The following is a 27,972-nucleotide window of genomic DNA, read 5'->3' on the forward strand; positions in this document are numbered from 1 at the left end:
GACTTAACTAGAAGCAGCGCCGAAACATGAAGCTTTCTACATCAGCAGACTCTCGATCTCTTGACACTAGATATTGAGCCTTTTCCAAGGGATTATGGCCCGATTTGCTTTTTTCGAAGCTACCTGGAACGGAGACCTGCATGCCGACCGCATTTGGCCTGGCCCTGCGCAGAGACGCAGCCAGACCCTGGCGAGGTGCTCAATCAGCCGGCCACATTTCGTTCCTGCGTCGCATTTTCACATCGGCGCCCAAGGGATGTGCAGGTCGGCATCTCACTAGCCAAGGCGGTCAGAGTCGAAGAAGTTGCACCAATTTTGGGGTCTTGACCAATCGCACAATGCTCGCGTTCAACCAACCCCGCGCGCCTGTCTCTCAACCCCCTGGTCTCGGCGGCTAGGACGCAGTGTGATGGCCCGGTTGATTGGCCCAGCCCGCATCTCGCAATCTATTTTCGTCTGGCAACTCGACCACCCTCCTGCCCATCCCCTCCATCTTGGCTCTCACCACTCACCGCGGCCCGTCAGACAAGCCAGCGCTTACCAGGTCTGCCGTGGGCGACCTGCCGTAGTTGAACCCAGTATGCTCCGTAGTGCCGGCGCTTTAATGCCAGCAGAGTATATACTCTCGTGGTTCTGTTGGCAATCGTATGTTGACATGCCTTTTTCCCCTTTCATCTGGTTATCTTGACCAGTGCCGCAATAACAAACCGACGTTCTGGTTGTTCTCAGTTGCCGGCTTGTTGGGACCATGCATCGGTAGCAGTTGGACTACCTATTATTCATTCCATTGTGGCATCCCCCCTTTACTTGTGAAGAGCCTGGAAAGCATCAACCAAAGGGGAATCCCAACGTTCGATTCGAGAAGCAACACAGCCCATCATGTCGGCTCAGCCACCCTCTGGAGGGTACTCTCTCTTCCCGAACCCCAACACCAAGCCCCCAACGGTACGGAGACCGGCATCTCGGACTCGAACATCAGAGTCTCGCGAGCGCTCGCGGACCCGGGCTGTGTCTCCGGAAACCATCGACTCGGTAACCCCACCCCGCCATGGAAGACAGACGCCGCAGCAAAGGATGCAGTCGCCAGTTGAGCGATCGCAAACACCGCAAGAAATCCGTCGACCCCAGCCCAGTGAGCAGCACGCCTCACCAATCAACCGCGAGTTGCCGCCACTGCCTTCAGAGGCAGTTTCGCCTGTCCAAAGACCTGCTCCCACTGCTGAAGTACCGCCTCGGTCAGACACTGCCTTCTCTCAGGCGCAAACACTAGCACGGAGCAACAGCCATCGCTCTCGCAGCTCAATAGCAAAGCTTCCCCTGCCTGGAGAGCCGTCATCGTCACAAGAGCCTGCTGCTCTGCGGTCCATCTTTCCCCAGTATAACCCCGAAGTGCCGCTCAATCAACAGGAGTACTTCCCGACTCAGACCAGTCCAACTCATATTCCCAGGGCTGTCATTAATCGGACAACGTGGTACCCAGAACGAGAAGAGGATGGCCAAGAGACTCAGCACAGAAGCCCGGTGAGAAGTCCGATGAGTGGCGGTTCAGCGCCAAGATGGCCCAGAAGGAGGATCGAACCTCCCATCATTCCCAACGTTTCGACAAATGAGCAAATGAAGAACATGTGGAAGGTCACCAACGGCTGGAAAGCCTCCCCTTCTGAAGGCAGAGTGTACTGCATGAAGCTATCCCAGGAAAAGGATGCTCCGGTCTACACCTTGTCCTCGACATCTCAGCCATTCTACAACCTCAGGCTCGACCCTACATCAGCATCCGCATACGTTACTCTCAGTCGGCACGACCCTAATAAGGTCTACAAGGCCCCGAGCCCAACGGCAGGCTCTTCGGCCAGTAGCATCCTCAGCGGCGTCGTCGGCAACAAGGACAACGGCAAAGGCACTGAGAGCAAGCACTGGCAAGAGGTCCTCACCACCACTCTCGAAGAAGAATCCCGCAAGCATCCTCCAAATGACGGCCTGGTTGCCCTTCTCTATCCGCAAGCAGCGGCCAAGATGGCCCTGGACAGGCCAGACGACATGACCGCCATCGTCACCGCGGAAACGGAGTGCGCACGGCTCGTCTGGGACGACGACTCCAGCTCGCACTTCGTCGTCCACCCAGCGTTGGCCACGCCCTTCTGCGTCACCATTGAGCGCTCACCCGCCTGGAGCCGGGTCGAGTACACCTTGGAGCATCACGAGTCGCCTCAGCACCTCGCCAAGCTGACCCGTGACGGCACGGGCGCTGGGTTCCTCGAGGTTGATACGGCCATCGCCTCCAAGATTGAGAGCTTCTTCATCGTCGACGTCGCCATCACGGCGCTGCTGCTGGTTGCGGCAAGCGACGAGAAGAACTCAAAGGTCGAGACTTTCGAGCCTCCTCCCGCACCGCGCGAGCCTGCTGGCGGCGAGCGCCGGCTTAGCAAGCGGGAGGAGAAGAAGCGTGCGGCCGCCGCGCGCAGGGGCAAGATGGAGGAGTTTGAGATCGACGTCGAGAGCCAGGACAGCAGCCTTGGCAGCTTCGCGAAGCTGGAACAAGTCGGAAAAGAGACGCGCGACAGGATGCCGTGGCCGTTGAGGGCGCTGTTCAAAGTCTTGTCCGCTCTATTCAAGTGCTTCGTGTGGTTCCTGACGATTGGCTTCAAGGCGCTTGCTGCCATCGTCAAGGGGTTGGCGAGGTGTGTTGGCGTGAAGTCGAAATGATGACGGGAAAAAAAAGCATGAGTTTGCATTGAATGCAATAATGAGATACCACTTTGTTGATCCGGGTTCCTTTTTTCTAGTATTTCTTTGGGGCCGCATGGTGTTGGGAATAATTGGGCTTTTTATGAGACCTTGTCCTGGACGAGGACAGGAGCGATGAATTTCTTTTCTTGTACATCTAGATCTATACTCCGGGGCCTGGGTATCGCATGACGACTTTCTGAGCGTGGCTTCTCACGCCGCTCAGATATTAGGATGAATGAACACGAAAAAACACCATGAAACTTTTGTTCGCCGACCGCAAATTTGACAGAAACATGCATCCCGTGTTCACCTCTTCCGCGTCCGAACCATAATCTTCTTGCCCTTCTTCGTCACACCGCCCGAGGTCGCCGTCTTGGCCATCTTCGCCCGCTGTATTTCGAGGTGATCCTCTGTCTTCGCCAAGATCTTGAGTTTCTTCTTCGCGTTTTGGAGCTGCAACCGTAATAATTGCAGCTTCTTCTCTTTTTTGCGTTGCGCCTCCTCCTCGGCGTTGTCTTCATCGTCGAATCCCTCGAACTCGTCCTCGTCATCGTCGTCCAGCTCCATTGCCTCCTTATCGATAGCCTGTTCCCTCTCCTCGGTGCTTTCGGCAAAAACAATCTTTCTAGGTTTTGCGGAACTCGTCTCGTCGTCGTCGCTATCGTCGTTCGTGGTGGTTGCGTTGATGCCGCCACTGAGCACGATCTGCTCCTCCAGGCGCTTCACCTCCTTGGAGATCACGTTGCGCATGGTGCGGATGTAGCCGACATCCTGCGTCTTTAGCAGACGCACCGTGTCCACATCCATGGCCTTGTTGCCGCGGTCACCCGCGATGGTGCCAGACCATTTCTTGCCGTCCTTGAGGCGCGAGCCTGGGCCGGAGCGGCTGAGCATGCCAAAGTAGAACTCATCTTCGTTGCGTTCAGAGGCTTTTTGGCGCAGGTGCTTGATTGTCTCCTTCTTCTTGTTGTAGTCCTTGGCACGGAGGGAGTAATCCTGCAATTCGGAAAAATAGTCAGTAACGGACTTTGACGGGCGCGCATCGTGAGGCCATGTTTAACGAACCTTGTGTTTTTCGAGGAGACCAAATCTTTGGCGCTCCAAAGGTTGAGCACGCTCCCTGTGGGAGCGCCTCTGTACGGCATTTCGCATCGACGACATGGTTCTGTTGTTTTGGACGCAAGACCACCGCTCGTGATCTGGTTGCTGGGAGGCGTGAATAGAAGCCGACGATGGTTAGCGCTTCTGGGAGGTGGGATGCGGCAGAAATTTGAAAAATTTAGGCGGTGAAACAAGCTCCAGCCACATCACTCTGTCAGTGTGGCGCTGTTCCCGCTTTCACTGTCCGTCCCTCGGCCGACAAACTCGGGCCGTGTTGTGGGGCTTTCTGCAGCGGACCACCGTGCCCAACCTGCACCCCCGGGCCGTTGTCAGCCACTCTCCCCACTTGTGGCCGCTACGTAAGTGTGCCGTGCAGCCCGTCAACTAGGTTCAGTCAGCTCTCAACCCTTGAAACATGTCAGGTACCATGAAACGACACGCTATCGCGGCTCGAGCCATCAACCCAGTCAGGTGCCATCTTCCAGAAGACGACTCATGACAGCTGCGGTGTTGTCATGTCAGTACATGGGCCCTGGGGAGATGGAATGGCATCTACGTATCCGACATGGCGAACCATTGAACGATTCATCGCGGACAAGGGTATCTTCTCCACGCAGATGGATCGTGATGTGCAACCCACGTTGCATCCGCAACCGCCCGCATCTGTGATCCTCCGTCATGCTGGATGAAGATCTAAATTCTCAGCTCATCTGCATGTTTTCAGCAAATCCCATATTCCCCATCCCACCCACGATCCTGGGCCAAGCGGCATCCAAGCCACCGCCGAGCGCGTCCAATCGCGAGGTCATCGGCAGCGCATCCACGGCCACGTCCTGTAAGTCCGGGGGATCTCCCCAGCACGGACAGCACATGGTCAGCGCCAACGAACCATGGGTCTCCCTTCGTGTTTCACGGAGGACACACACCACAGCAGCAGAGCTTCGAGACGTCAAACGCCGCAAATGGCAAAAGACCTGCACCACGGGCTTCGCGCGGCTGCTGTCCGATGACGAGAGACTCGGAGAAGGGCTGACCTTTCTTTTACAAAACCACCCGAGCTGGCCTGTTTCCTCTTGTCTCTTGCAGCTTTCATGTTTCCGTGTTTGTTTCGCTTCCACGTCTAAGTCCGTTTTATTTCATCCAAAATGGTTGCGAAATTTCATTTACGGAATTCTCCTCCGACATATCGGGTGCTTGCCTTGTTTGTCATACTCGTTTTTGTCAGTCTTCTTTTTTTGAAGGAGGAAGTCGAGGAGCCGACGATACCACGCAGTAGTTTCCCATACAGCGCGAGCAGCTATGATTGGTCTACACACCCCCAGAAGCATCCAGTGCCAGACGCTGAGATGGCACGCTTACCCTCAGAAGAGCCACTCGAGCTCCCCAGAATCCAGTTCGAATTTGCGGCGGAACGTTCAGACAGCTTGAAGAGGGACCTCGGCCTCATGAGTTCTCGCCGACATGAGGTCAGGAATGCTTTCAAGAAGAGTTGGCAGTCTTATGTGAGACATGCCTGGGGATACGATGAGCTGCAACCATTATCACTGAGAGGAAGGAATCGGTATAACGGATGGGGCGCTACGCTGGTCGATTCTCTCGATACGCTGTGGCTGATGGGCCTACACGACGACTTCAATGATGCTGTTCAGTATGTGGGCGCTATCGATTGGAACAACTCTACGGACCCAAGATGTAACCTTCTTGAGACGAACATTCGCTATCTCGGAGGCCTGCTATCTGCATACGATTTGAGCGACGAGCCAGTACTTCTCAACAAGGCTATTGAGCTGGCGAACATGCTCTACGCCGCCTTTGATACCCCGAATCGATTCCCGCCTTATACGTTCAACTTTGCGGACCTCAGAGCCGGAAAGGTCCTACCAGATCCTTATCAGAGCGCTGCATCGATAGGCAGTCTGTCACTAGAATTCACAAGATTGGCTCAAATCACGGGAGAGCACAAGTTCTACGACGCAATCGAACGTATCAAGACGGCTTTCGACCAGATCCAGAATGAGACATTGCTACCAGGACTGTGGCCCAACTTCATCAATGTTCGTGATGATTTCCAGACCCCGAACAACATTTTCCGTCTAGGCGGAGATGGAGATTCGCTTTACGAGTATCTGCCGAAGATGCACGTTCTTCTCGGCGGTCTCGACCCGGCTTATGAGAGGATGTACAGAAGCGCTGCGAAGGCGGCCAAGGCTCAGCTCTTGTTCCGCCCGATGACGCCCAGGATGGACGATGTTCTCTTGCTTGGAACCGCCATTGTGAACGAGAAGCTCCTGAAGATCGACCAAATCGCCGAACTCGAACACCTTTCCTGCTTTGCTGGCGGAATGTTTGCCATGGCTGGCAAGCTTTTCGAGAGCCCGGAAGACGTCGAGGTTGGCGATAGGCTGACCAGGGGCTGTGTGTGGGCTTACAGGTCTTTCAAGAGTGGTATCATGCCCGAGAAGTCACAGATCGTCAAGTGCGACACGATTGAAGGATGCCCATGGGATGAACAAAAGTGGGCGGCCCAGAGCAGCCGTCATTCTCCTAGGGGTTTCTCGAGGATCGACAATCCCCGCTACAATCTGCGCCCCGAGGCCATCGAAAGCCTCTTCATTCTTTACAGAGTGACTGGACGAGAGAATCTGTTGGACATGGCATGGGATATGTTCCAGGCCATCCAGAAAGCGACAGCGACCGACGACGCTCACGCTGTTGTGGCTGACGTCACTTACTCGCAATCACGACAAGAGGACAGTATGGAGAGTTTCTTCTTTGCTGAAACCCTGAAGTACTTCTACCTCATCTTTTCGGATCCCGAGATGATCAACTTGGATGAATGGGTGTTCAACACACAGGCTCATCCTCTCAAGCGACCTACGGCGTCTTGGAGCGAAGCCTGATTTACACGAAAGAAGCGATGATTATGATGTTCACTAATATTAATAAGACGTGGCACTCCTGGGCGCCGCTCAAACACATATGTTCAGGCCATTCAATTTTCCAGATGATGGTAAAGATATCTTGAGCATTCGATACCCCTCAGGTTCACAACGACAGACTCTATCACTGTCTAGCTGTGTTAGCCCATTCTCTTCCTCCTAGTCCATCTCGTTTGCGGTTATAACTTTGCGTCTGGACCGCCTCGAGGAGCTGTATCAGCTATCACCTGACTATCACCTGACTCCAAGGGTCTGCGTACGGCCCAATCCCGCTCGAGCCCTGGATCCACACAGAGAGCATCTTCGCCGAGCCTGACAATAAGATCGTCAGTCTCTATAGCATCATCATGGATATAGGGACTTTGTACACACCGTTGGATTGGGTTTCGCCTCGCTCTCTACAGCTTCCGGGAGCTTCGTTCGCAGATGCCACGGGTCGGTTCTCGGGCTGCCGGGGCATGACTCCGAGGAAGGGGTTGACGGACAGAATTGGCCTTAGGCCAGACTTTTCATTTGAAATTGTTTGCCTTCAATCATGTAGTCATGAATGAACAAGTATGGTTTATTGGAGCGCATTTTTTATACAACATTTCTAACAGCAGAGCGTGCTACTGCCCCTTATTCTGTGCCGCCATCGTCCTCAACTACCGATTTTGCTCGTACGCCTCAGTGTCCATCACAGAGAAGGCTACCATATTTTCTTCTTTCGTGGGCAAAAGTCGAGATCGCCTGATTTCCCGATTTCGTGTGCCTCAGGGACATGGAGACCAAAAAGGTTGTGGTTCGGTTCGGTGTCTGCAGGAGAGGCTGGTCCAGCAGGTCATATGATCATGATTGAGGAAATCTTTGGCGGCTGATTGGTTCGCTGGGATTTTGACGGCAATCTGAATCGAAGACATTTTAATGAAGCCTGCCTTAGTGGATAAGATCGTGCATATAGCGGTTTCTTTTACCTGTCAAAAACGTCTTCCGACAGACCCTGGACCTTTTGGGCTAACAACATGCATATGCGAATGTGACTTTTGCAAATTACACGACCATTCTCCTGCGTCCATGCGACTTGTGAAGGGACAGTTTTCGGGAAATGAGAGCTGGCCACTCCTTCGAGGTTCGAGGTTGGCGACGGAGTGTCGTTGGAATACGTTTTGGGACGGATCTCGCGGATTGGTCTGATGGAGAAGTACATGGGAAGCCAGGGCCACGAAAGGCGGCATAGGTTTAAAACACTTTTGATGTCTCATGGTTAACAGCAGTCAAGATCGCTGCGATCAAGGCGAATTGAATGCTTATAATCGTGAAGAGCAGCGAGACCTCAAGTGATTGAAGAACTCCAGTCAAGCAAGAAAAGACTAGCCAAGTTGACAGCTTGACATCCTAGGAACAAATTCTGAGGTTCTTTCTGCCTCTGAGAGGCTAGGTAAGTGCTTGCAAGTTTCTTAGCATCCTCGTGAAGTAACCCGGTCATTGACGCAAGTGCATCCGAATGGTCTTAGTGAGAATTCGTATTGAAATGGGAATGGGAATGGGAAGGAAGTGGGAAGTAAGAATTCACATCCCATTGCTGATTCTTCACGCAGCAACGCTGTGACATCCCACTTAGATTAAGTTTACGAGGTAGATCTCTTCAGGAAGACCGTCATCATTGCTTTTTGTCAGTGGCTAGGACCGCCGGAAGATGCAGCAGTAATAGCGGCGGCTAAGGCTAGAAGCCTTATCTTCCGTATTGCCATGTTCTCTGAAACTGGTTAACGGGGTAGAAGGGCCGGTATGATCAGTTGCTAGCAAATCTGGATCTCCCATGACGCAAAAGAGCATCTTGCCGAATATTCCAGCAGGGAATTCTTTAGATTCTCAACAGTTTGGCACGTGTACTGCTACAACTACCTAATCAACAAAGCGAACCAAGTTTCACTACTCTGCAATCTAGAAAGCAACGGCCCCTCAGTCTCCACGTAAGGCTGAAAAGTTTTCTAGTCGGTTTGTTGTTCTTCATCCAATAAGTTGACTCAGTTCATATGCTCGCATTTGGAATGCTTCGAGGGTTCGATTCGGCGCGCACAGGACTCCAGAGATCGTCGTAGACCTGACTTTCGCTTGACCCTTTGATCCAGATGGAGAGCATTTCTGATGAGCCTGGTCCGCTTGGTTAGATTCATGAAGCAGGTGAAATAACCAGGAATCAAGTCATACGTGGTGAATGAGGCATGGCTAGGCTCTCAGTTGTCTTGGGAGCATCATTTGATGATGATGTCTCGGTGGAGTTCTTCTCATCGGAGGGCATCTTTCGAATTACTCAATAGCGGAGGATGATATGAGGTGTAACTTTGGCTGCACTTAACAGATCTCACCATTGAAAGCTGCCGACATTTACAAGCGAACAGCATGATGATGCTTTGACGCGGCGAACCAGACACCTCTTATGCAAGCGATGACACCATATTATTTCTCCCCCGAAGATACCAATATGATAATCTATTGAAAGAAAGGAACTTTGGGGAGCCGCAGAATCAGAATCTCTAGGCAAGGCTGTGATGGCATGCAACTCCTACGCACCGAAGTTTCGGCCAAAGAGTAGGCCAAGGTGGCCGCAGGAGAGGATTCCTAGGAAACCTATGGTACAGAACTGTCTTAGCAAAGAAAAAGCCCCAAATTCCTGCCGGGAGGAACGCGCCAAGCGGCAATATCGTGAACGAAAAGGACTTTGGAGAACCGTGCATGCTTTTGTTTAAACAACCACAATGCACTCAAGCCTTGCCGGGAAATGGGCGAAGGGTCAATAACACTGCGGCCATATGGATCTACCACCCGTATTTAAGCCCTTCCTACGGAGGCATGATGTTCAAGTAATGTGGCTTGTCACGACGGGACTTTGGTATACACAGATAGAAATGTTTTGGGGGGCATGCGGTATGTCTGCATCCTATTGTGGCAACATTTAAGCTAGCCTGCAGCATCGATATGTAATTAGTATTTCGGGATGCCCAAGTGTTACACAATGCTGCCACAACCTAGGTAGCACCAAGAGACTAAGACGATTATGCCAGTGCTCGCCTACAGGAGGTCAGGATAACGCACGGAATTTGGTTGGCGTGTAGCATTGCCAGATAGCCTCAGTCCGTCGATTGTGTCTGCTTTCGTCGAAGATTGGGGCATAGAATTGCCTGCAGCACTTATCAAAGAGCTTCAGATGTCAACGATTCAACTTGAAATGCAAGACTATTGTCCAATTCATGTAATGTTGAGACTGATTTTGGTTCTGATCCGGCGAAACGTACGCCGAGGCCTTCTCATAGAGCCGGTATGGCACATCCTTCCCGGTTTCGTACGTGTTGCTTTTGAAGACCGACCGAAACTTTTGTATTTTTCCTCTATATGTACCCACCAAAAAAGTTTATGGCACCTCCAGTCTCATCAAGCTGATTACCACTTCGGCGAGATTGGTTCAGTTTTCTGGTAACCATCGACGCTACTGAGCGCGGAGGTTTGGCTAACTGCCAAATCATCATTCCGCGTTTCCCACGTGCGCCCGCCTGTAGGTTCATATCATGGCCTGTCGTGAGCCATCTTTTCATTCTCATCACTCATTCACTCGTCATCCTCTTCAGCCACCTCTTCCTCATCCTGCTTGAAAACAGCCTTCTCTGCCAATGCCAATGTCTGTCTCACAGGCAGGCCAACTACATTATCGAAGTTACCCTCAATCTTCTCCACGAGCACCAATCCTCCTATTCCCTGAATACCGTAACCACCAGCCTTGTCAGCCCCCTCTCTCGTCTTGACGTACGCATCAATGACATCATCCGGCAGACCGTTATCTTCCTGTGCAAAGTACACCTTCGTCTCCTCGGTATGTGTCGCAATCTCGTAGCCGGGCGACCGCGCGTCCTCCCTCGGGGCAATCACGCACACGGCCGTCAGCACGCGGTGCAGTCTCGTATCACGCAGATGGCGCAGCATCTTGATGTGTTCGGCCTCGCTGCGGGGCTTCTCCAAGACGCGGCCGTCGCGGGTGACGATGATGGTGTCGGCGGCAATCACGACGTCCGGGTCGGGGATCGATGCCAGGTGCGTCTGCAGAGCCGTCTCGTACACGTCGAGGGCCTTTTGTCGCGCCGTGGCGGCGACGTACTCATAGGGGCCGTACGCGGACTTGTCGAGGTCCTCGGGCTTCGTGGAGGGTGTGATTTCGAGGTTCGTGAGGCCGACCTGCGCGAGCAGCTGGCGGCGTCGCGGAGAGGCGGAGGCGAGGACCACACGCTTGGATTTGAGGTAAGTGATGATTGGGAGGTTGAGTGGCAGCGGCGCGCGGGGGCCGGGACCGGGACCGCCGGCTGGTGGTGGTGGCCGGGCGGCGGCACCGGCTGGGAGACCGTGTTCGGTCGAGCCTTTTGAGTAATCCGGTGGGGGGTCGGAGAGGAGAGAGGTCTTGACGTCGTCTGACATGTTGGAGGAGGGACGTCTGTGCGGAGATTTGGGGGGAACAGGAAGATACCGAGGGACTGTTGGATGGTAAGGTAGGTCGCAGCTGAGAATGTCTCCGTGTCTCGAAGCTTGTCAATGGCAAGGGGGAAAAAGCACAGCTATCGGAAAGAGAGGAGGTTTGTCGGAATTGTGGGGTGGGATTTCTTGATTCCCAGATTCTGGACGGGCAATGACACACCGGAGGCGCTCATTGGAAGGCACGCCGTCACCGCCCAGACGCTGTACCCACGGCCACGACTTCGACATGCCAACCCCGCCAGATCCACTTTCTCTTATCTTATCAGCCGTCATGCCTAATGGCGAAGGGGCGCTCAGCTGCCGCCGTGCCAGCCCTGCCTGGCGCGGAAACAAACGTGCTGCAGGAACTAAGTTGACAGGGGGGCTGCAAGTCCGACAATGCGCAAGGGGGGAAGGGGACTCAGATCTCATAAGACACCCGGGTCTTCTTGCTGGCGCAAAACGTAAACGCATGTGATCGTTGAAACACACACTACTGCCTACCTCACTACCTCAACTGCCTTCGCGGTCCCTCCCGGGCAGATTCGACGACACACCATCCCCCATGAATCTGCACGACGTAATCGAGACCTTTTTGCGCTGTTAGTCGATTCGTCTCTTTCATCGCCTGCCTGCGCGCGTCATGTCCTCGCCCAACAAGTCCAATTCTCCGTCAGGAGCCGCTGATGGCGACCAGCCTGAGGAGAAGCCTCGCCTGACCGAGGCCGAGAAGAAGCAGAACCACATCGCATCTGGTAAGGAGTCCCTCCCCAATCCTGTCATTTCAATTCGTACAGAACGCAACCACCCGTGCAGAGCTGCAAACTCAGGACGGGGACGCTCTCATGGCGTGAAACTCATATTCTTACATTCTACGAACAGAGCAGAAGCGACGCCAGGCGATCAGGGAGGGCTTTGACAGGTTGACGGAATTGGTCCCGGGCCTCGAGGGCCAGGGGCGCTCGGAGGGATTGGTTCTGAAGAGGACCGTCGAGTTCATGCGCGATCAACTCGCGGAACGGCGGGCCATGGTTGAGCGCCTCGAGAACAGTGGCGTGGAGGTGGACGAGAAATTCAAGCGCTGAATCAGTCAGTCAGCCCAAGTAGCGTCCCATCTCGTTATTCCACGTGTGCTAATGCGATTACAGTGCATTGATTAAATAGTCTGGCAAACGGGGTTTTGCGGCGTTCGACATAATGATGCGCTAACGTGCCAAGCATCAATTTTTGACAACATTGAAGGTCGGAGATGGAGACGAGTAGTAAGAGCAGGTTTATGGCGCGATCATCGGAAATGATTAATGAAGGAGGGTTTCATGCTGTGAATTCATTGGCATCATAGCATCATGACTTTTAATTCCCAATGCCAAGCCAACCTCATCGAAGGGGTTGTATATTGTACACGTTTTTACACAGTTGTGAGTCTATTGGTATGTCGCCGCCATTTCTTTCATCTTTTCAAGCAGATCACCGGGAGTCATGTTGGCCTTTCCCTTGTAGCCGGCCCCCCGGTCGCTCACGGCAACTGTTCCGCTCTCGACGTCCTTGGGGCCCACCACAACGCAGAGACTGTATTGCTTGCTCTGCGCCTCTGCAACCTTCTTCGACAGCGGCCGCTTGCTGGCATCAATTTCAACTGCGAAGCCGGTCGGCTGCGGCTGCCTTGCCCTATCATGACTATGGCCCGTCAGGACGTTCTTGACTTCCGAAGCCCATTGCAAGACAGGCTTCGTGTCGTTGAGGCACAAGATTGCAACCTGGCGTGGGTTCAACCAGAAAGGCCACTTGCCCTTGTACTCCTCGATCAAAAGCGCCATCAGACGCTCAACGGATCCCAAGATGGCGCGGTGAATCAGTACGGGCGTCACCACGCCGTTCTGCTCCAGCTCTGCCGCGTCAACTTCCTCCAATGGCACGCCCTGAGTCTCTTGTTTTGGCGCGGGTGCGCTATACTCAAGCTCGAATCTTTGAGGGAGTTGGAAGTCGAGCTGAATGGTGCCAGCCTGGTGAGACTTCCCGTCAGAGTCACGCAACATGACGTCGATCTTTGGACCGTAGAATGCGCCGTCTCCCTCCTTGATCGTGTACTTCAGCCCAGCCTGCTCAAGAGCATCGCGCAGCTGCGCCTCTGCGCGCTCCCATTCCGCATCGGTGCCGATGTAATGATCCGCCGGCCTGGTAGACAGCGCAAAATCAAAGTAATCCAAGCCCAGGGCCCCGTATACAGTCTTCATGAAGTCGAGCGTCTTGAAGACCTCTTCCCTGATTTGGATCGGTCGGCAGAAGATGTGGCCATCGTCCTGGTGGAAACGTCGCACGCGCGTCAGGCCACTGAGGGCGCCCGAGACCTCGTTCCGGTGCAAAGGACTGAAGTCGGCGTAACGAATGGGAAGATCGCGGTAGCTGCGGTTCTTCGAGGCGAAGATGAGGCAATGCCCAGGGCAGTTCATAGGCTTGAGGCCATAGTCTTGGTCCTCGCCCTCCGCCAGTCGACTCTCAGCACCTTTGCCCTCTTGGGGGGTCTCTCTATCACCACAGCAGCTCGTTGCCGCAGCCTCGGCGGCGCGCGCACGGCTGGTGACGGTATACATGTCGTCGGCATAGTTTTGCAGGTGGCCTGACACCTCCCAGAGGGACTTTTTGTAGATGTTCGGTGTGATGACCTCGTCGAAGCCGTAGTGGGTGTACTGCCGTCGCAAAAAGTCCACCAGGCGATTGAAGACTCGCGTGCCGTTGGGGAGGAAGATTGGGGACCCGGGGCTGTAGACGGACGTGGTGAACAGCTCCTGCTGGACGCCCAGCTTGCGATGGTCGTACTCGTCGGGGCTATCCGCGGGCGCGGCGGGTTTCTTGTCGGAGTACCATCTCTTTGGTAGCGGTTGAGGTCTCAGTGATGCATTTCGCAGACTCGGGATCACTCGAAGAGCTGGTCGAATTGCCCGTGCGGGAAGCATGGCGCAAAGTGTCGCCAATTGAACGTCATGCCATTTGACACAGGAAAGTCTGAAAGCTCGCGAAATTGTGATGCTAGGATCTTGCAGCTCCGTCACACAAGCACGCTAGCGTCGAAATTCCCACAGGGAGCGGCACGGACCATTTCGTCGCTTATCTTATCAGTATTCGGGACGGGGCCATTGTCCTGAACTCCCATGTCACCACCCTCATCTTGCAAGCAGCAAGCCTTGTTTAGACGCACATCTCACCGTTGAATCTTTTGCATATTTGGTAAATGGGATTTCGAAAGATCTCGTCAACGTCTTTTCGATCTGAAGTCGAAATTCCAGGGGAGTTAGGGGAGTTTAGGATCCACAGTCCGACTGTGTCAGTCGCTCTTACGGTCGGGGAGTTAGGGGACCATTGCCGGGAGAACATGCAGCGCTGGATCTGAGTATCAGTCAAGCATCAACTGCCCCGAATCAGTCAGTTCCAATTTCAACGACAGCCAGGAAAGCTATGGCGTGGTTGGTTTCGATTAGAAGGTCATTGGCAGAAAGTGGCTATGCTGAAGGGGAACTCGAGACAACAAGCTTCGGAGCTAAGCGTCCGACCCACTCAACGGCGGACTATTGGCATACCTTGTTGTCTGAGAAGCGCGCACACTGAGCCCTCAACGGCCATCGGCTTGGAACCTCGGCAACTTGAGGCTGTCTGCTTGTTAGAGCCAACCACATCTCGTGGCGATTGGTACAGCTTGCAGCAATCGATCGGCTGTGTGACATGACCCAGAGCTTGATTTTGATAGTGTAATTGCTGAAGAATCCCCCGCAGATCTTTGTCAGCCAAAGATGCAGGTTCAACCGTTGATCTTAAGGATCGTCGTGTGTCAACCCAAAGCGGGAATGTTGATTAAACTAGTCAACCGATAGTCTTGGTAGAAAAGAGGAGCGTTGAGGCGACGAGCCACGTGTTGGCACCCATGAGCTAGCACAGCGGAAACTTCACGGCGATACGTCTAGAGCAGATGATGATACGCCAATTTTGAAAATTTCAACTCTAGGAGTGTAATTATTATTCTATTTTCGCTGTGGAAGAAACCTAGTTACGGTAGGTGATCGTCTTCGTCCTCACCCACTCGTCCAAACCTATCGAGTTGAATCTACCAAAACCGCTAGACTTGACTCCGCCGTGGGGCAGGCCGCTCTCGTCGTGGACAGTCATGTTATTGATGTGAACAGCGCCGGACTCAATCTCCTTGGCAAAGCGAAGTCCGGTCCGCAGGTTCTCGGTAAAGACGGCAGATGTCAGACCGTACTCGGTGTCATTGGCAATCTTCAGCGCCTCCTCCTCGGTGTCAACCTCGAAAAGTGACACTGAAGGCCCGAAAGACTCGGTCTTGTAAATGTCCATCTCAGTGTTGACGTTTTTGATGACGATGGGACGCATCCTCGTCTTGGATACTTCCTCTGCCTCGACATTGCCAGCAACGACGGCAGCGCCTTTGCCAACGGCGTCCTTGATGAGCTTCTTGTTCTTCTCGACGGCAAGCTGGTTGATGAGCACAGGCGCGTCAGCCTCTGATGAGAAAATCTTGCTGATAGACTCGGAGAGCTTGGCCTGGAACTGCTCGGAGACCTTCTTGTGCACAATGATGCGTTCTGTGCTCATGCAGATCTGACCTCCGTGAAGGAATGAACCAACGGCGCATTGGCCGGCAGCGAGGTCGAGGTCGGCATCCTCCCACACGATAGCCGGGGCCTTGCCGCCGAGTTCGAGTAGTACGGGCTTCAAGTGCTCTCCGGCCTGCTTAGCAATGATGCGGCCAACGTTGGTGCTGCCGGTGAAGTTGATCTTCTTGATTTCGGGGTGCGCGATCAGTGACGAGGTGATGACTGCGGCGTTGGCGGGCTCGTGAACAATGACGTTCAGGACACCCTTGGGCAGACCGGCTTGGTGAAGGCAGTCGGCCATTTCGTACATTACACGCGGGGAAAGCTCTGAAGCTTTGAAGACGGCGGTGTTTCCGGCAGCGATTGGGAACGCAATCGCTCTCGCGCCCAAGACGTAGGGCGCATTCCTGCCAGCGGGGTTAGCTGATACGTCACTCATGCCGCGATAAGGATGGCATACCAAGGCGCAATAGCAAGCACAACACCATAGGGTTCCTTCAGAACCATAGCGCTCACGTCTGGATCTCTGGTTGCGGGGACAGTGCCCTCAACGGTCACAAGACGTCCGGCGACGTCTCTGAAGCAGCCAATACCGAGGCCGAGGATGAAATCAGACCAGCCCTTGGCAGCGCCAGTCTCGTCGCACATGATTTTCGACAACTCCTCCTTGCGGCCATCCATGATATCGGCAGCCTTCAGGAAGATGTCTCTGCGCTCGTTGGGTGTCGTCTTGCGCCAGCTCTTGAAAGCCTTTGCGGCAGAGTCAACCGCTGCGATGGCATCCTTCTCAGTGGCACTTCCGCACTTGTGAACAGCTTTTCCGGTAGCGGGAGACACTACTTCGAAAGTCTTTTCAGGATAGACCTTCTCTCCGTCGATGAGGAAAGGGACGGTAAAGCCTCCCGAGCCATTGGTTGTGTTCGTCATGGCTGAACTTTAATTGTGAGGTATGTCGACGGAGAGGCGGAAGAGGGTTGAAGATGATTTTGAGAAGGAGTGAGATAGTAAATGTGACAGAATTCCTTTGCAAAGCTACACGAGTGAGGAGTTCAGCCTGATTCTTATAGAGCTCTCCGAACTAGCCACTGATCGACATGGAACACTTTGGGTGCCCTTTGGACCCTTGCCCTTTCGACATGCCGAAGTTCGAAGCCACGCCTAGTGCACGGAACCCCGCACTCGGAAAGTGGGCACGGCGAGAAACTCTGAGACTGCCTAGCCAGGTGCTTCTGACTTCGCATTCCTAAAAGGACCGTCATTACCAATTTGTTTCCGAATCCTTCAGCACAGTTGGGCGATTCCCCCGGGCGCATCCCAGCCGGGTGTGGGATCGGGGGGAGGTACGGACAGGGACCCGGAGTGGATCCGTCGATTTTGTGTGACCAGTTGGTTCGCATCGCCGGCCGGAAGCCCGCGTACGTATCCGTCTGTGTGCTGTGCCGCTGTTGGAGGGGCCCATCAAACAGATTCCTTGTCCAGGACCGACATTTCTGCAGCGTATGCGCAGCTGAAACTCTGCAGTGCCCCTAGCGACGGTTGTAATAATTGCTCGTCCAATCATCGACTGAAGGTGGTCAGAGATAATTGAATTATCAATGGGTGGCGCGATCTCCCCGAGATGCTCGTCCGCAACGACGCAAATGTCCCAATTCCAACTGCTTGGCACCGGCGTCTTGTTTCCTTGTGAGTGGGTCCTTTTGAAGTATTTAGGAGTTAAGCCGGAAGCAACCGAGGGCCAGTGGAAGGTCGGATTCCGAGTCGCCCTTGGGGACACAATGCCCGCGCGATTGAGTCGCGGGACCACCCTGCTGCCTCCGAGTTTTCGGCGAGGGTCACCACGACATGGATTTTGCATCCATGAAACCATGTCCGCATTTTGGTGTTATGAGGGTAAATCGACCCTGGCACGGCGAGAATAAGAATGAGACTGTCGCGAAGTGAGACCTGTCCCTGCGACCGCTTGATACGCGGGTCGTATCGCAAATGCATTCGATAGTCACACAGTCGAGCGTTGATTCGGCATGGCAGCGGCGCTTTGTGTAGCTCAAGGCCACATTCGCCCACGAGATGCTGTGGCGTCAATATCAAGTGACAAGAAAGAAGGGTCTCCATTTGCCCTTTGTACGATGCCGAATGGCTACAGGTAACTTTGTCCTCATGCGGGAAGCGCGGTTGCACTTTTGGGCAATGAAAAGCCGGATTAAGACTGTTGCGACTTTTTGAGCACTGTTGGGTCAAGAAAAGGCTGAGGCACTGCTGTCGTATCTACTTGAATAACCTCAACTGCAGCCGTTAGCTTTGGTTTTCGTTTCTCGCCTGCAACAGTAGCACCTCACCTGGCTTCCGTCGGGATGCAGATCCAGGGACGGCAAAATGCACGTCACGGGTTCCTCTGCGAGCTTCCGTGTATGACCCGCTTCCTTGGTAAACTGGTGGCAGTGCAAGTTCGACTTTCTTCGGGGTCTTCCCTGCCTGCTTTCCGGCTTGCTCGGACATGATGTTTGGATTATGGCACTTTCAATGCTCAGGCTGGGAGGCGGGGAAGGAGAGATGAGGATGGTGCAGAGCAGTCCCAGGCTGTCGGTATTGCTGACGAAGAAATCTAGCGAAGGTTTGAGCTGGGAAAAAGCAGCCACGAGTCAGATCTCGGAGGGGATTCAGGGTCGAACAAAGCCGTTCGTCTGATGGGATTGTCTGCTCAAGAGTTCTAGCTACCTTGATGCATAGCTCCATCGTCCAATACCACTGGCGGGCTGCGAGTGTGGGCCCATCTGTGAGTGCTTAGTCACCGGCCCCATTATTTCCGACCGCAACTGCACTTTTCGACCAGTCAATTCCAAGAATCGCGCTGCCAGACAGGACAAGTGCACTGTGGACATGCGAATTGACACCCGCAGTTTCCACTTTTGGTTTCTGTGCTGTCACAGATGGAGCGCTTACGCTTGGCACCAGAGCAGGAACCAGCGGAGTCGTGGAACTCTTCTCCAGCTGCATTACGCGGTAAAGGCCGGGCAGGGTGGATATCTGGAGGGATGGGATAACGATATCGGAGGGCGAAGTCGGTCTCAATGGACGTAATGACGTCTCTGGCTATCGATGCTTATCCTTTTTGCCCGCGAGTTCCTGGGCGTGTCATACATGTCTGTGCACTGGCTTCCAGCCACGAGCAGCGGTGGCAGGTGCCCAAGTGTACCTTATCTCGGTGAGAATCGGGTGCTAATCCTCCGACGGACACCATGCCGTTTGGGGAAGCTGACAGGTGCGAACGGCTTCCATACAGTGTACTGGTTCTCGACCCCGCCCGCTGCAGAAAGCTGCAAGCGGGGAAGCGAGGACTCAGCAGCCCAATCCAGCCAATCACGAACCGCGTACCAGCCAACCGCTCTCCATCAGCGCCCCCAAAGAGAGCCTTCCAACGGCCAAAAAGAAACAGCGAGTGGGAGTCAGACGCACCCCCATGGCCCCCAAGTCCCTTCCTTATCCACCGGGCCACCGCAAATCTCTTGCCTCGCTCTTCAGGTCAAAATTGTAAACTTCCCCGCCCTCCGCATTCGGCCACACCAGCTCCCACCTCACATCAACAATTCAACACACTCGTCGCGACACCGGACCGCCGCCCCAGTGAGCTTGAGCCCAGCTCACCATTCGAGAGATCTCCGATTGCCGAGTCGTTCCTGCGACCTCCGTTCGCACCTCACGCCACGCCCGGCCCGGGAGGGGTCCCCCAATCCCGCCTGTGCTGTGTCTGTGTCTTGTCTTGTCTCAGCGCGACCGACCCTCCGCCCTCCGGTGCCCTGCATGGACGGTCCGGCCATAATATCTGCCGGCGGGGCCACGCCCGTATCGCCCACAAGCCCCGTGAGCGCAAGGCATGCGAATAACGGTCCTCCTAAGCGGAAGCGTAGCAGCATGGCCCTCGATAGTAGTCCCGGTAGCAATGCTGGGAACGACGACCACGACGGCGAGCCTGACTCAAAGAAGCGCCAGCCAGGTGTTAAGCGCGCCTGCAACGAGTGCCGCCAGCAGAAGGTGAGTCACCCACAGCATCACAACAGCGGAAAGAGTCACGTAGCTAACGAGACGCCAATTGGAACAGTTACGATGCGACGTCGTACAAGATCCCTTCCAAAGTTGCTCAAGGTGTAATCGTCTCAAGCTCGAGTGCAAGATCGAGTCAAACTTCAAGCGCATTGGAAAGCGTAGTAAACATGCCGAGATGGAGAAGGAGATCGAGAGGTTGCGCCGCAACATCGCACGCGCCCAAAACCAGGGCTACACCGTTGAGGACGACCAGGAGGACCTCCAGTCCCCCATTGCGCAGAGCGTCTACACACACACCCGGAACCCGTCCCTCATGGGTTCCGACGAAGCTGTCTCCTCACTGTTACATCTGAAAAGAGGAGGATCGTACAGCTTACCACGATACACTCACGAGCTGGAAAACGTGCGTTTGACCGAAGACTCGGTCAACCAGCTCTTCCACGAGTTCTTCGCATATTATCATCCGTTTCTACCATTTCTCAGCCCGACGCAGTCGCCCGATCAATACTTTCAGCAGCACTCCCTGCTCTTCTGGTCTATCATCTCGGTCGCAGCCCGCAGATACAGCGCAGATACACACCTATTAACGTCAATATCTGGCCCTCTGACGCGGCTGTTGTGGTCCACTATTGGCGACGTGCCCAGCAGCTATTTCGTCGTCAAGGCTCTCTGCCTGCTGTGCACGTGGCCCCTTCCCACGAGTACAACCAGCGCTGACCCTACGCATATCCTGTGTGGTGTCATGATGAAGGTCGCGACGGGCATTGGTCTTCACAGGCCAAACCACAGCCAAGACTTCTCTCGCGTGTCTGTGGATCTCAACAAGGAGCAGCTTCATGACCGCGTCCAGACCTGGGCCGTCTGCAACATTGTCGCTCAAAGCATAGGTACTGGCTACGGCCAGCCTGCTTCGACCCTCTACGATTGGACCTTGGCCGTTCGACGGGGTGAGGACGGGCCATTCCGACTGACCCCTGAACTCGAGGCCAGGCTTCAAGTCGAGAGATTTTGTGACAAGGTCTCAAAAGAGATGTACAGCAATGCCAGTGATCCGAGAGGAGTTGCCGGGGACGAGCATCGAGCCATGTTGATGAGAGTTTACCGTAAGGACTTTAACGAACTGCAAGCTTCGATCCTCTCCCAGCATCTGGGTCCTATCGTCAACTTGCACATGAGAGCTGCTGCTCTTCACTTGCGGTTGGCTGGCTTTTTCGACTCTAGCACAACTCCTGGATACATCGATGACTTGATGGGTCTCTGGAGAGCAACGACAAGTTTTCTCGACAATATCCTAGAGGTTGACAAGGTCACATCGCCTGGGCAAAACTCACCTGGGCAGATTCTGCTCTATGCAACAAACTACATCCAGCAGATGCTGATTGCGGCCGGCTTCGCTCTCCTGAAGCTCATGCGGTCCTTCTTTTCGAAGACGATCGACTTTGACCGGGGGCGCAACCTGTTCCACCAGACCATCAACGCCATTCGCGCGACAAGCGTCGTGAACAATGATCTTCAGTGGCGCCTCGCCGAGCTGATGGTGCAAATGTGGAATGGAGCCCGACTCGACAACAACCAATCCTTCGACAATGATGATTCTCCGCTTCTCATTGACGATACACTGCAGCTCAAGGTGCGATGTCGCCATAGCATGAGTCTCGTTTTTGACTCCGTCTGGAGATGGAGAGAAGAGTATCAGGCCCAAGGTAGAGGGTCACTCGATGGTAAAACCCCCAGCCCCTTCTCCCCTTTTGCGCCCTAGCCATTGCATCCAGGTCTCTGCTTCGGTGTGACTGTGATGACTGACTTACGTGCCACCCCAAATAGCCCTGAAGCAGCCTACTAATCCAGACTCAGCGAACGAGTCCTCGGCGTCATCGACCCATTTGGACAGCACTCTTATGCCGGCAACCCAAGGACTGCAAGCGAACAGCATGCTCGCTTCCAATGGAGCCCTCACCCCAGGAGCCTCTGGTGGACTCGGAAACCAGTCAACGAACAACATGCTGGGCGGCATGAGCTACGGCGAGTCGAATTACGACTTCTTCGATCCGCAACACTGGATGCTGGACGGCCTCCTGGACTTCAGCTATAACTTTGTGCAGCCTGTCGAGGGCGCCTAGGATGTCCTCATTTGAAATCAGTATATTTCATATGCACACGTCGTTCGTCAACGCAATCATAAGGCTCGTGGGGCAAAAGGAGAACGCCCGCAGGTTGGGGGCGATGTTTCAAAGCTGTACACAGCTTGAAATCGCAGCTTGTCAAACCGGGGTGAGTAAACGCCCCTTGGCAGACGTTGCGATGGGCCCCCTCTTGGGGTCCGGGGATACAGTGACTAGGTGTGCAGCTCTCGGCGATCCTTCCGCACTCCTAGGTGAGCGATGTCGTCGTTTCACGATGATTATACCCCCCCGAACATACATCATTGGTGCCCAAAGGCACGTATTTTTCCTGTTACGCTATTTGCCTGCCACAGCTGCCGGTGCCCCAGAATGGAAACCATTCTCTACCCAAGTTCGGCGTCATGCGTCTGTTGTTTCGTTGTTTGGTATGTCACTGTTGGAGGTGACAATATAATCACGTATGGTCGACGAATGATCCCCACGACATGATGAGTCGACGTCGGGTTGCGGCTTCTCTGCGGGCGGTCGTTATTGTTTTGTACGTTTCATCGTTTTCTTTACTTTCCTCGAGTCCTCTCTCAGGGAGGTCACAGTGTATTCGTTTTCGTTTCTTTCTGGGAACCATCGAGGCATCAGCAACGGCGGGAGCAGGGCTTTTTTTCCCCATGGGTACACACTTGATTCGTCACACAAGATGTAGTTAGCTGTAGCGTTATTGAATTCCACAATGTTTAATTCAAAGTCGTTCCAACCTACCTGGACCAATTCCACCAAGGGACTAGTTGCTTAGTGTTCTGTGTGGGAGATGAGGGTGAAACATGGCTGGGTCACCCAACGGTTAACCCAACGACACCGCACCCGTGACGTGAGTCAAAGGGGGAGGGACGGTTGCCGCATTCGCGTGACGACGGATCAGAGTGAAGGGATCGGTGAAGTGAAGGGAGACGCGAGGTCCGCGGCGGTGACTCAAGTCATGACTGACAGTATCCCCAACGACATGTTGGTGTTTGGTGCCTGTCAAAGACATCCTCGCCGACTGAGTGAGTCCAAAGGCATCAACTAGTCACACCGAGCTATGGACATGCTGACTCGACTGTTGCCGGAAGGGCGCGGCAGACAATCTCACCTAGGGGGAGGGGAAATCCAACGGACGATGGTCGTGGAGTTTGTACAGATCAGAGGCCCCTTTGATAGAGGAGGAACAACGGGTCGCGATCAAGGGCGCGTGATTCGCTCGACAACGAGAGGTTTCCAAACTGCCGAGACATCACCATCACGAGATTTGCAGAATGGGTTGAACTCTATGGCTCACACCGACGTAGCAGTTGCGAAATTGGCCTCTGTGATTTGTCTCCTTGGGGAGCAAATCACCAGAGCAATGTTGCGCCCGGATCCATTCAGAGTTGTTCCAGTTTACAAACGACGGCAAGAGCAACAGCAACAACAACTACTACCAGTACGAGGCATGTGATGGTCCATGGATGTCGAGAGCTTGCGAGTTGTCCAACAACAGGAAAATAGCCGTCATCAAACGATCATTGGGCCCTGGGGGAGGTTCCTCGTTCTTCAGCTTCATTTGGCCTCATTCCGGGAAACCGGCACACTCGATTCCCATTCGCCAGGGACCGACTTGTTAGCCGGCCGCCGTGATGGGCCGCCGTAGATTTGACTCCATCACCGCTGGGCCCTCGATGAACCTCTCGCCGGCGGAGGACGGGCAAAGCAAAATCTATCGGGCAAGGCTGGACCTGGACCCATCGGTGCTGCGGCTTCGCATCACCAAGAACCAACTCCGACTCCTTGCTTCCATGTGTATGTGTACAACCTCGAGAAGTATCTCAGGTTCCCATCCTTCTCCTCCACCAACCCCCTCGTGGGGATGGATTGCTTCCCATGTCTAGAGCCGCTGCGCAGCGCTTGTTTCATCCCCGTAGACTCTCGTCACGCGAGATTGAGACCATGCGGGGTGAGGGACGGACGGCAATGGTTGGTGGGAGCTGGTGAGGAGAAGCGAGGCGAGGCAAGGCAAGTTGCTTGTACACAGCCCGGCGAGGCTGACTTTCAGTCTTCTTTTTTCGGATCGTGGAGGTAGTGCAGAGTATGGAGAGGCTCTCTCTATCTGTCTCTAGCTACGGACGTATGGTCTCACGTCGAGGGGTACGGAACGGGGCAGTGTATGGCACGTCTGCTGCTCCCCGGGGAAGAGGACGGAGGACCGGGGGGAGAGGCAATGTTGTTTCTTCGAGCGGTGTGAGGCTTCCAAGGGGGCCCGACGTCACTGCCTCGTTCGTTCGGAGCCTGTACCCAGGCTCTGTCTCCGCTCGAAAGAGGCATGCGTGGGGAGTCGAGGAGTCGAGGGGTAGTAGCTTCGATCAACGGTTGGCTATTGAGTCATCGTGGGGGCTGGGAGGAAGCTATCTGTCAGGTACACCACGGTATGGCTGGTCTTGTTCGCGACGAGGGGAGGGTGGTGAGGCTATCCGAAGCTGCTCTGATGGTTTGTTCAAACGGGCGAGACACACACATCAGGTGGACTGGTTCGCGTGCTCGAAGGCGGGAGTGGCGGCCGGGAACAACCTTAGATTGCGGGCACTGCTTCGTCTTCGTGCTATTCTCGATCGTAGTGGAGAGGAGAGGGGGCTGTGATGTTCACTTGGTGGAAGAGATCAAAATCCGAGAAGGACATAGGGTGGTTGTGTGTGGGATGTGGATGTGGATGTGGGCGTGGTCCTCGACGAGGGGCCCGAGGAAGCTTGGGGCGTGTAGGATTTTTTTTCGTCGATTCATCGTCAGAAACGTGGATTTCTCCCGCAGCAGGTTTGGTTTGTTGGGGGCCTGTTGGTCGTTTCTCGCGGTTGTTGGTTGGTTGTCGTGCCCCTTGCAAGAGACCTTCTTGTTTTTTTTTCACAGCCTCCGCCGTACTGGGGGCTCCGCCACGCTTTTTCACCAGCATCGCAGCGAATGAACTTGGAGAATAGAAATAGGGTAAGAAAAAGAGGTATATGGCAATGCCATCATGTGTGCCTCGTTCCTGCAGACGAGCTGAAGGGAGACAAACAAGCTGTGGTTTCAAAGCGACCGGCGGTACCTGCGAGTGCTTGCTGGGAGCTGGAGAAGTTGTAGAATCACAGCAGACCACGCACACAGGAAGAGACAGAAGCAAGTCAGTTCTGACGAGCGTCAGAGCTGCAGCCGGCCTATTGGGGTGCATAGGAAGGAAGGCACAGCGTTTTGCGACATAACACATGTTACTCTCGGGGAGGGTGACCATCGACTCGATTATCGGTCCCTCCGCAGCTACTACAGCAACTACTTGGCCCGACCCTTAATGAGAAGAAGCGGTTTTTTCTTCTTTCGTCTTTCAAATCGCGCTTGTCTAAAGAGTGTCGAACTTGAAGAGGTCTCCAATTGTATGCGGCCGTTTTCTCATTCGCTGCTATCCGCGACGACCGTTGAACCGGCCGAGCCGGTGGCTTTGCAGGACACTTGGCCGCAATTTCGGGCCTCTTTTGTGGCCTCCTTGTGACGGCCCGGTGGAAAACAACGTCAACGCTGCGCTCTAAGAAGACGATTTAATCTGTAAAATACGCCTTACAAGGGCGGTGCTTTTTTCCTTTGGCCTCACTCAGTGTCATCATCTTCCCGTCGAACCAAACCCTGGTGGTAAAGCTTGACATGGTCGTATGACGGAACAGCCAGGCGATCGCCGGTCCTGCTAGGAGGGGATCGGAATCGAGACTGATTCGCCAAACGTAGCCTCGAACGCATCTCAGCTTCTACACCAAGGTCGTCCATTCAGAAGTCCTGTGCAGATTAGAGTGCTGATTGATCTCCACAGAGGCGTAGCAAGCTCTTACGCCAACCAACGGCGGCTTTCGAAACAAACGAAGGAATTCGATTTACGGCCGTTACGCTACCGCCGCCGGCCCGTGGAACGGGAATGGAATCTCTACAGAGATGGCTGCAGTGTGTAAGGGGCGCCTGAAAGGCTGAAGTGCCGGAGGATTAGGATCGCTTTCTTGCCCCTCTCCTTTTCTGATGCCACCATCACGCAGGTGGTGGCACATTCTGGGAGTTTCTTCAAGGAATTCTTGTCTCATTCTACGTTTTGGACGTCCACAGAGCTTGGCCTTTTGGGTGGGGGTTGGAATGAACTTCTTTCACCCACGGGACCGTTTTGCCACTGTTCCAAATTCGAACAAGCGGAAAACATCCTTACGGACGCAACCAGCGAGGCCTAACGCCCGCCTTTGTCCACTCGGGCTAGTCCAGCCATAGGAGCTCTCCCACGGCGTGGAAGAAGATGCGGCGTTGTAGTATTACCACGCCCCCCTTTTGGCCAGGGCTCTAGTCTATGCGATGCCCTCGCTAACAGTAGCAGGTTCTCATCACGGCTCGGCTGGATGTGTAGCCCATGATTCGTGGGTGCCAGGGATGGGTAACGGCAGTCTACGGGGACCAGCATTGCTGGAGATGGGTGATTTGCTTCTCCAAAACGTCGCTCGATTGGCCGGCAACTTCAGGAGGGCCCACGAGGAGGAGGAGGAGGCGTGCCGTTCTGAAAAGTATCTGTGTGCACAAAACTGTCCGCCAGTGCGGGAGGCTTTTTTCACCACCTACTCGAGGCAAGAGGATGGTGTGGTGAAGCCGTCCAGCCGGCGGCTGTCATTGCTGCAGGTTCTTCCAGAAAGAGCAGTCAAGTTTGTATCATTTGGCACCATTGCGCTGTAAGGGATGGCTCGCTGTGACTCGAGGGCTGTGGATGGCTGAACATCCATCGATTTGCGTGCTTCTAGCCATGAAAAGCCTGAGCCCCTGGGCAGGACTGGCCGCCTCTAGACCTGGGTGTGGATCGCTTGATACATGGAAAAGCCCAGGAGGGGAAAGAAAGTCTCGTGGCGTATCTACTCGTACTTCCGAAATGTCCTCTGAGTGCACCAGGGGCCTCTGCAAGTCCAGTCCATGTTTGGGAGGACCTTATACTTCGTTGACTGCGGAGAGCAGTGGAGTCTCGGGGTTGCACGGTGCAGACAGTGAGTGTCATCGGACCATTTCCCACTGGAAATCTCGGACGGAGAAGACCAGGTGTGCGGCAAGATCGCCAAAGCCTGAGCGTCCTCTGCCCCCCTCGGACCAATTCGTCATCTGGCTGGGGCCATCAAGCTCATGGGTGAGCGAGCTTGGCGAGGGCATTCAGAGAGCTAGTGCTTTGCAGCATGATAATGGTGAAATTCGCGGCACGAAGACTGCTCCTGATAGGTGCTTTTGACGAGCTCTTGACGCCAGCCATGGTCGGTTTGCTTCCTCCAACAGGTGTGATCAGACGAGATGCTTATCTAGGTCTAGAGGGGGGGACTTGTGACGAGTGTCATGGTACCGTCGTCTGGGATAACCAGGAGGACCAGTTGAAGTTCTGCCGAAATACCGTTTGGCTCTCATTCTGGCCCGACAGACTGGTAGCGCTCAAATTGCATGAGTTTGCGTGTGCATAATGCAACGTCAGGAGGCCAGTTTTGAAGAGACTGCAAGGCGGTGTTTGCTTGAGGCCGACCAAGGTCGTGAGAAAAGAGACTCACAACCGCGTCGCAGACCGGTGACAAACGCGAGCAGCGGGGTGATGTGTCTTGAGGGCCAATGGGGGCCACGGAATATGCGACTTGGGCGCTAAAATTGCAGAGGAATGCAGGCTGAGGCTGCACTCACTTCCCTATCAGGCTGATATTCATCGGCAGGTTCTCCCTGGTCGAGCAGACGACGGCCTGCTGCACCGATAGCCGGGGGCGGACTCGGGTCTCACGGGTCTGTTGACCTGAGGCCGGGCCGCTGTGGTGTCGTCCCGCTTGTCAGCACCGCATCTCGATTCTGGCGACTTTTCTGGCGACTTTTGGGCCGCTTTCTGGGCCTGGCCGCAGTGCTGCATGGGCACAGCAATCGTCAAACCGGTAAAATTGACCG

At 54.4% G+C, this 27,972-nt stretch overlaps 8 protein-coding genes across 8 annotated transcripts; 4 read left to right on the top strand and 4 right to left on the bottom strand.

Annotated features, from left to right (window-relative positions):
• Positions 1–1,492: 1,492 nt before the first annotated feature.
• COL26b_002619 (uncharacterized protein) lies at positions 1,493–2,703 on the top strand (the record flags this gene model as incomplete). The annotated part of the gene is made up of 2 exons (XM_053175534.1): positions 1,493–1,521; positions 1,566–2,703. 2 exons carry the CDS (start codon positions 1,493–1,495, stop codon positions 2,701–2,703), a joined length of 1,167 nt encoding a protein of 388 aa, XP_053040538.1.
• A 330-nt stretch (positions 2,704–3,033) lies between these two features.
• Positions 3,034–3,888, bottom strand: UTP11 (Small subunit (SSU) processome component; the record flags this gene model as incomplete). The annotated part of the gene is made up of 2 exons (XM_053175535.1): positions 3,034–3,723; positions 3,793–3,888. The coding sequence occupies 2 exons, from the start codon at positions 3,886–3,888 to the stop codon at positions 3,034–3,036; spliced, it is 786 nt and encodes a 261-aa protein (XP_053040539.1).
• A 1,286-nt stretch (positions 3,889–5,174) lies between these two features.
• On the top strand, positions 5,175–6,728 carry COL26b_002621 (uncharacterized protein; the record flags this gene model as incomplete). The annotated part of the gene is made up of 1 exon (XM_053175536.1): positions 5,175–6,728. One exon carries the CDS (start codon positions 5,175–5,177, stop codon positions 6,726–6,728), a length of 1,554 nt encoding a protein of 517 aa, XP_053040540.1.
• A 3,624-nt stretch (positions 6,729–10,352) lies between these two features.
• COL26b_002622 (uncharacterized protein) lies at positions 10,353–11,210 on the bottom strand (the record flags this gene model as incomplete). Its single annotated transcript, XM_053175537.1, has 1 exon — positions 10,353–11,210. One exon carries the CDS (start codon positions 11,208–11,210, stop codon positions 10,353–10,355), a length of 858 nt encoding a protein of 285 aa, XP_053040541.1.
• A 679-nt stretch (positions 11,211–11,889) lies between these two features.
• On the top strand, positions 11,890–12,331 carry COL26b_002623 (uncharacterized protein; the record flags this gene model as incomplete). The annotated part of the gene is made up of 2 exons (XM_053175538.1): positions 11,890–12,001; positions 12,129–12,331. The coding sequence occupies 2 exons, from the start codon at positions 11,890–11,892 to the stop codon at positions 12,329–12,331; spliced, it is 315 nt and encodes a 104-aa protein (XP_053040542.1).
• A 339-nt stretch (positions 12,332–12,670) lies between these two features.
• On the bottom strand, positions 12,671–14,200 carry COL26b_002624 (uncharacterized protein; the record flags this gene model as incomplete). The annotated part of the gene is made up of 1 exon (XM_053175539.1): positions 12,671–14,200. One exon carries the CDS (start codon positions 14,198–14,200, stop codon positions 12,671–12,673), a length of 1,530 nt encoding a protein of 509 aa, XP_053040543.1.
• Positions 14,201–15,281: 1,081 nt separating this feature from the next.
• Positions 15,282–16,780, bottom strand: COL26b_002625 (uncharacterized protein; the record flags this gene model as incomplete). Its single annotated transcript, XM_053175540.1, has 2 exons — positions 15,282–16,260; positions 16,314–16,780. The coding sequence occupies 2 exons, from the start codon at positions 16,778–16,780 to the stop codon at positions 15,282–15,284; spliced, it is 1,446 nt and encodes a 481-aa protein (XP_053040544.1).
• A 2,982-nt stretch (positions 16,781–19,762) lies between these two features.
• Positions 19,763–22,014, top strand: COL26b_002626 (uncharacterized protein; the record flags this gene model as incomplete). Its single annotated transcript, XM_053175541.1, has 3 exons — positions 19,763–19,882; positions 19,950–21,597; positions 21,719–22,014. The coding sequence occupies 3 exons, from the start codon at positions 19,763–19,765 to the stop codon at positions 22,012–22,014; spliced, it is 2,064 nt and encodes a 687-aa protein (XP_053040545.1).
• Positions 22,015–27,972: the final 5,958 nt, after the last annotated feature.

The sequence above is a fragment of the Colletotrichum chrysophilum genome (genome assembly GCF_026319265.1).
Source record: "Colletotrichum chrysophilum strain AFK26 chromosome Unknown scaffold_13, whole genome shotgun sequence".
In the NCBI taxonomy this organism is placed as follows: Eukaryota; Fungi; Ascomycota; class Sordariomycetes; order Glomerellales; family Glomerellaceae; genus Colletotrichum; species Colletotrichum chrysophilum.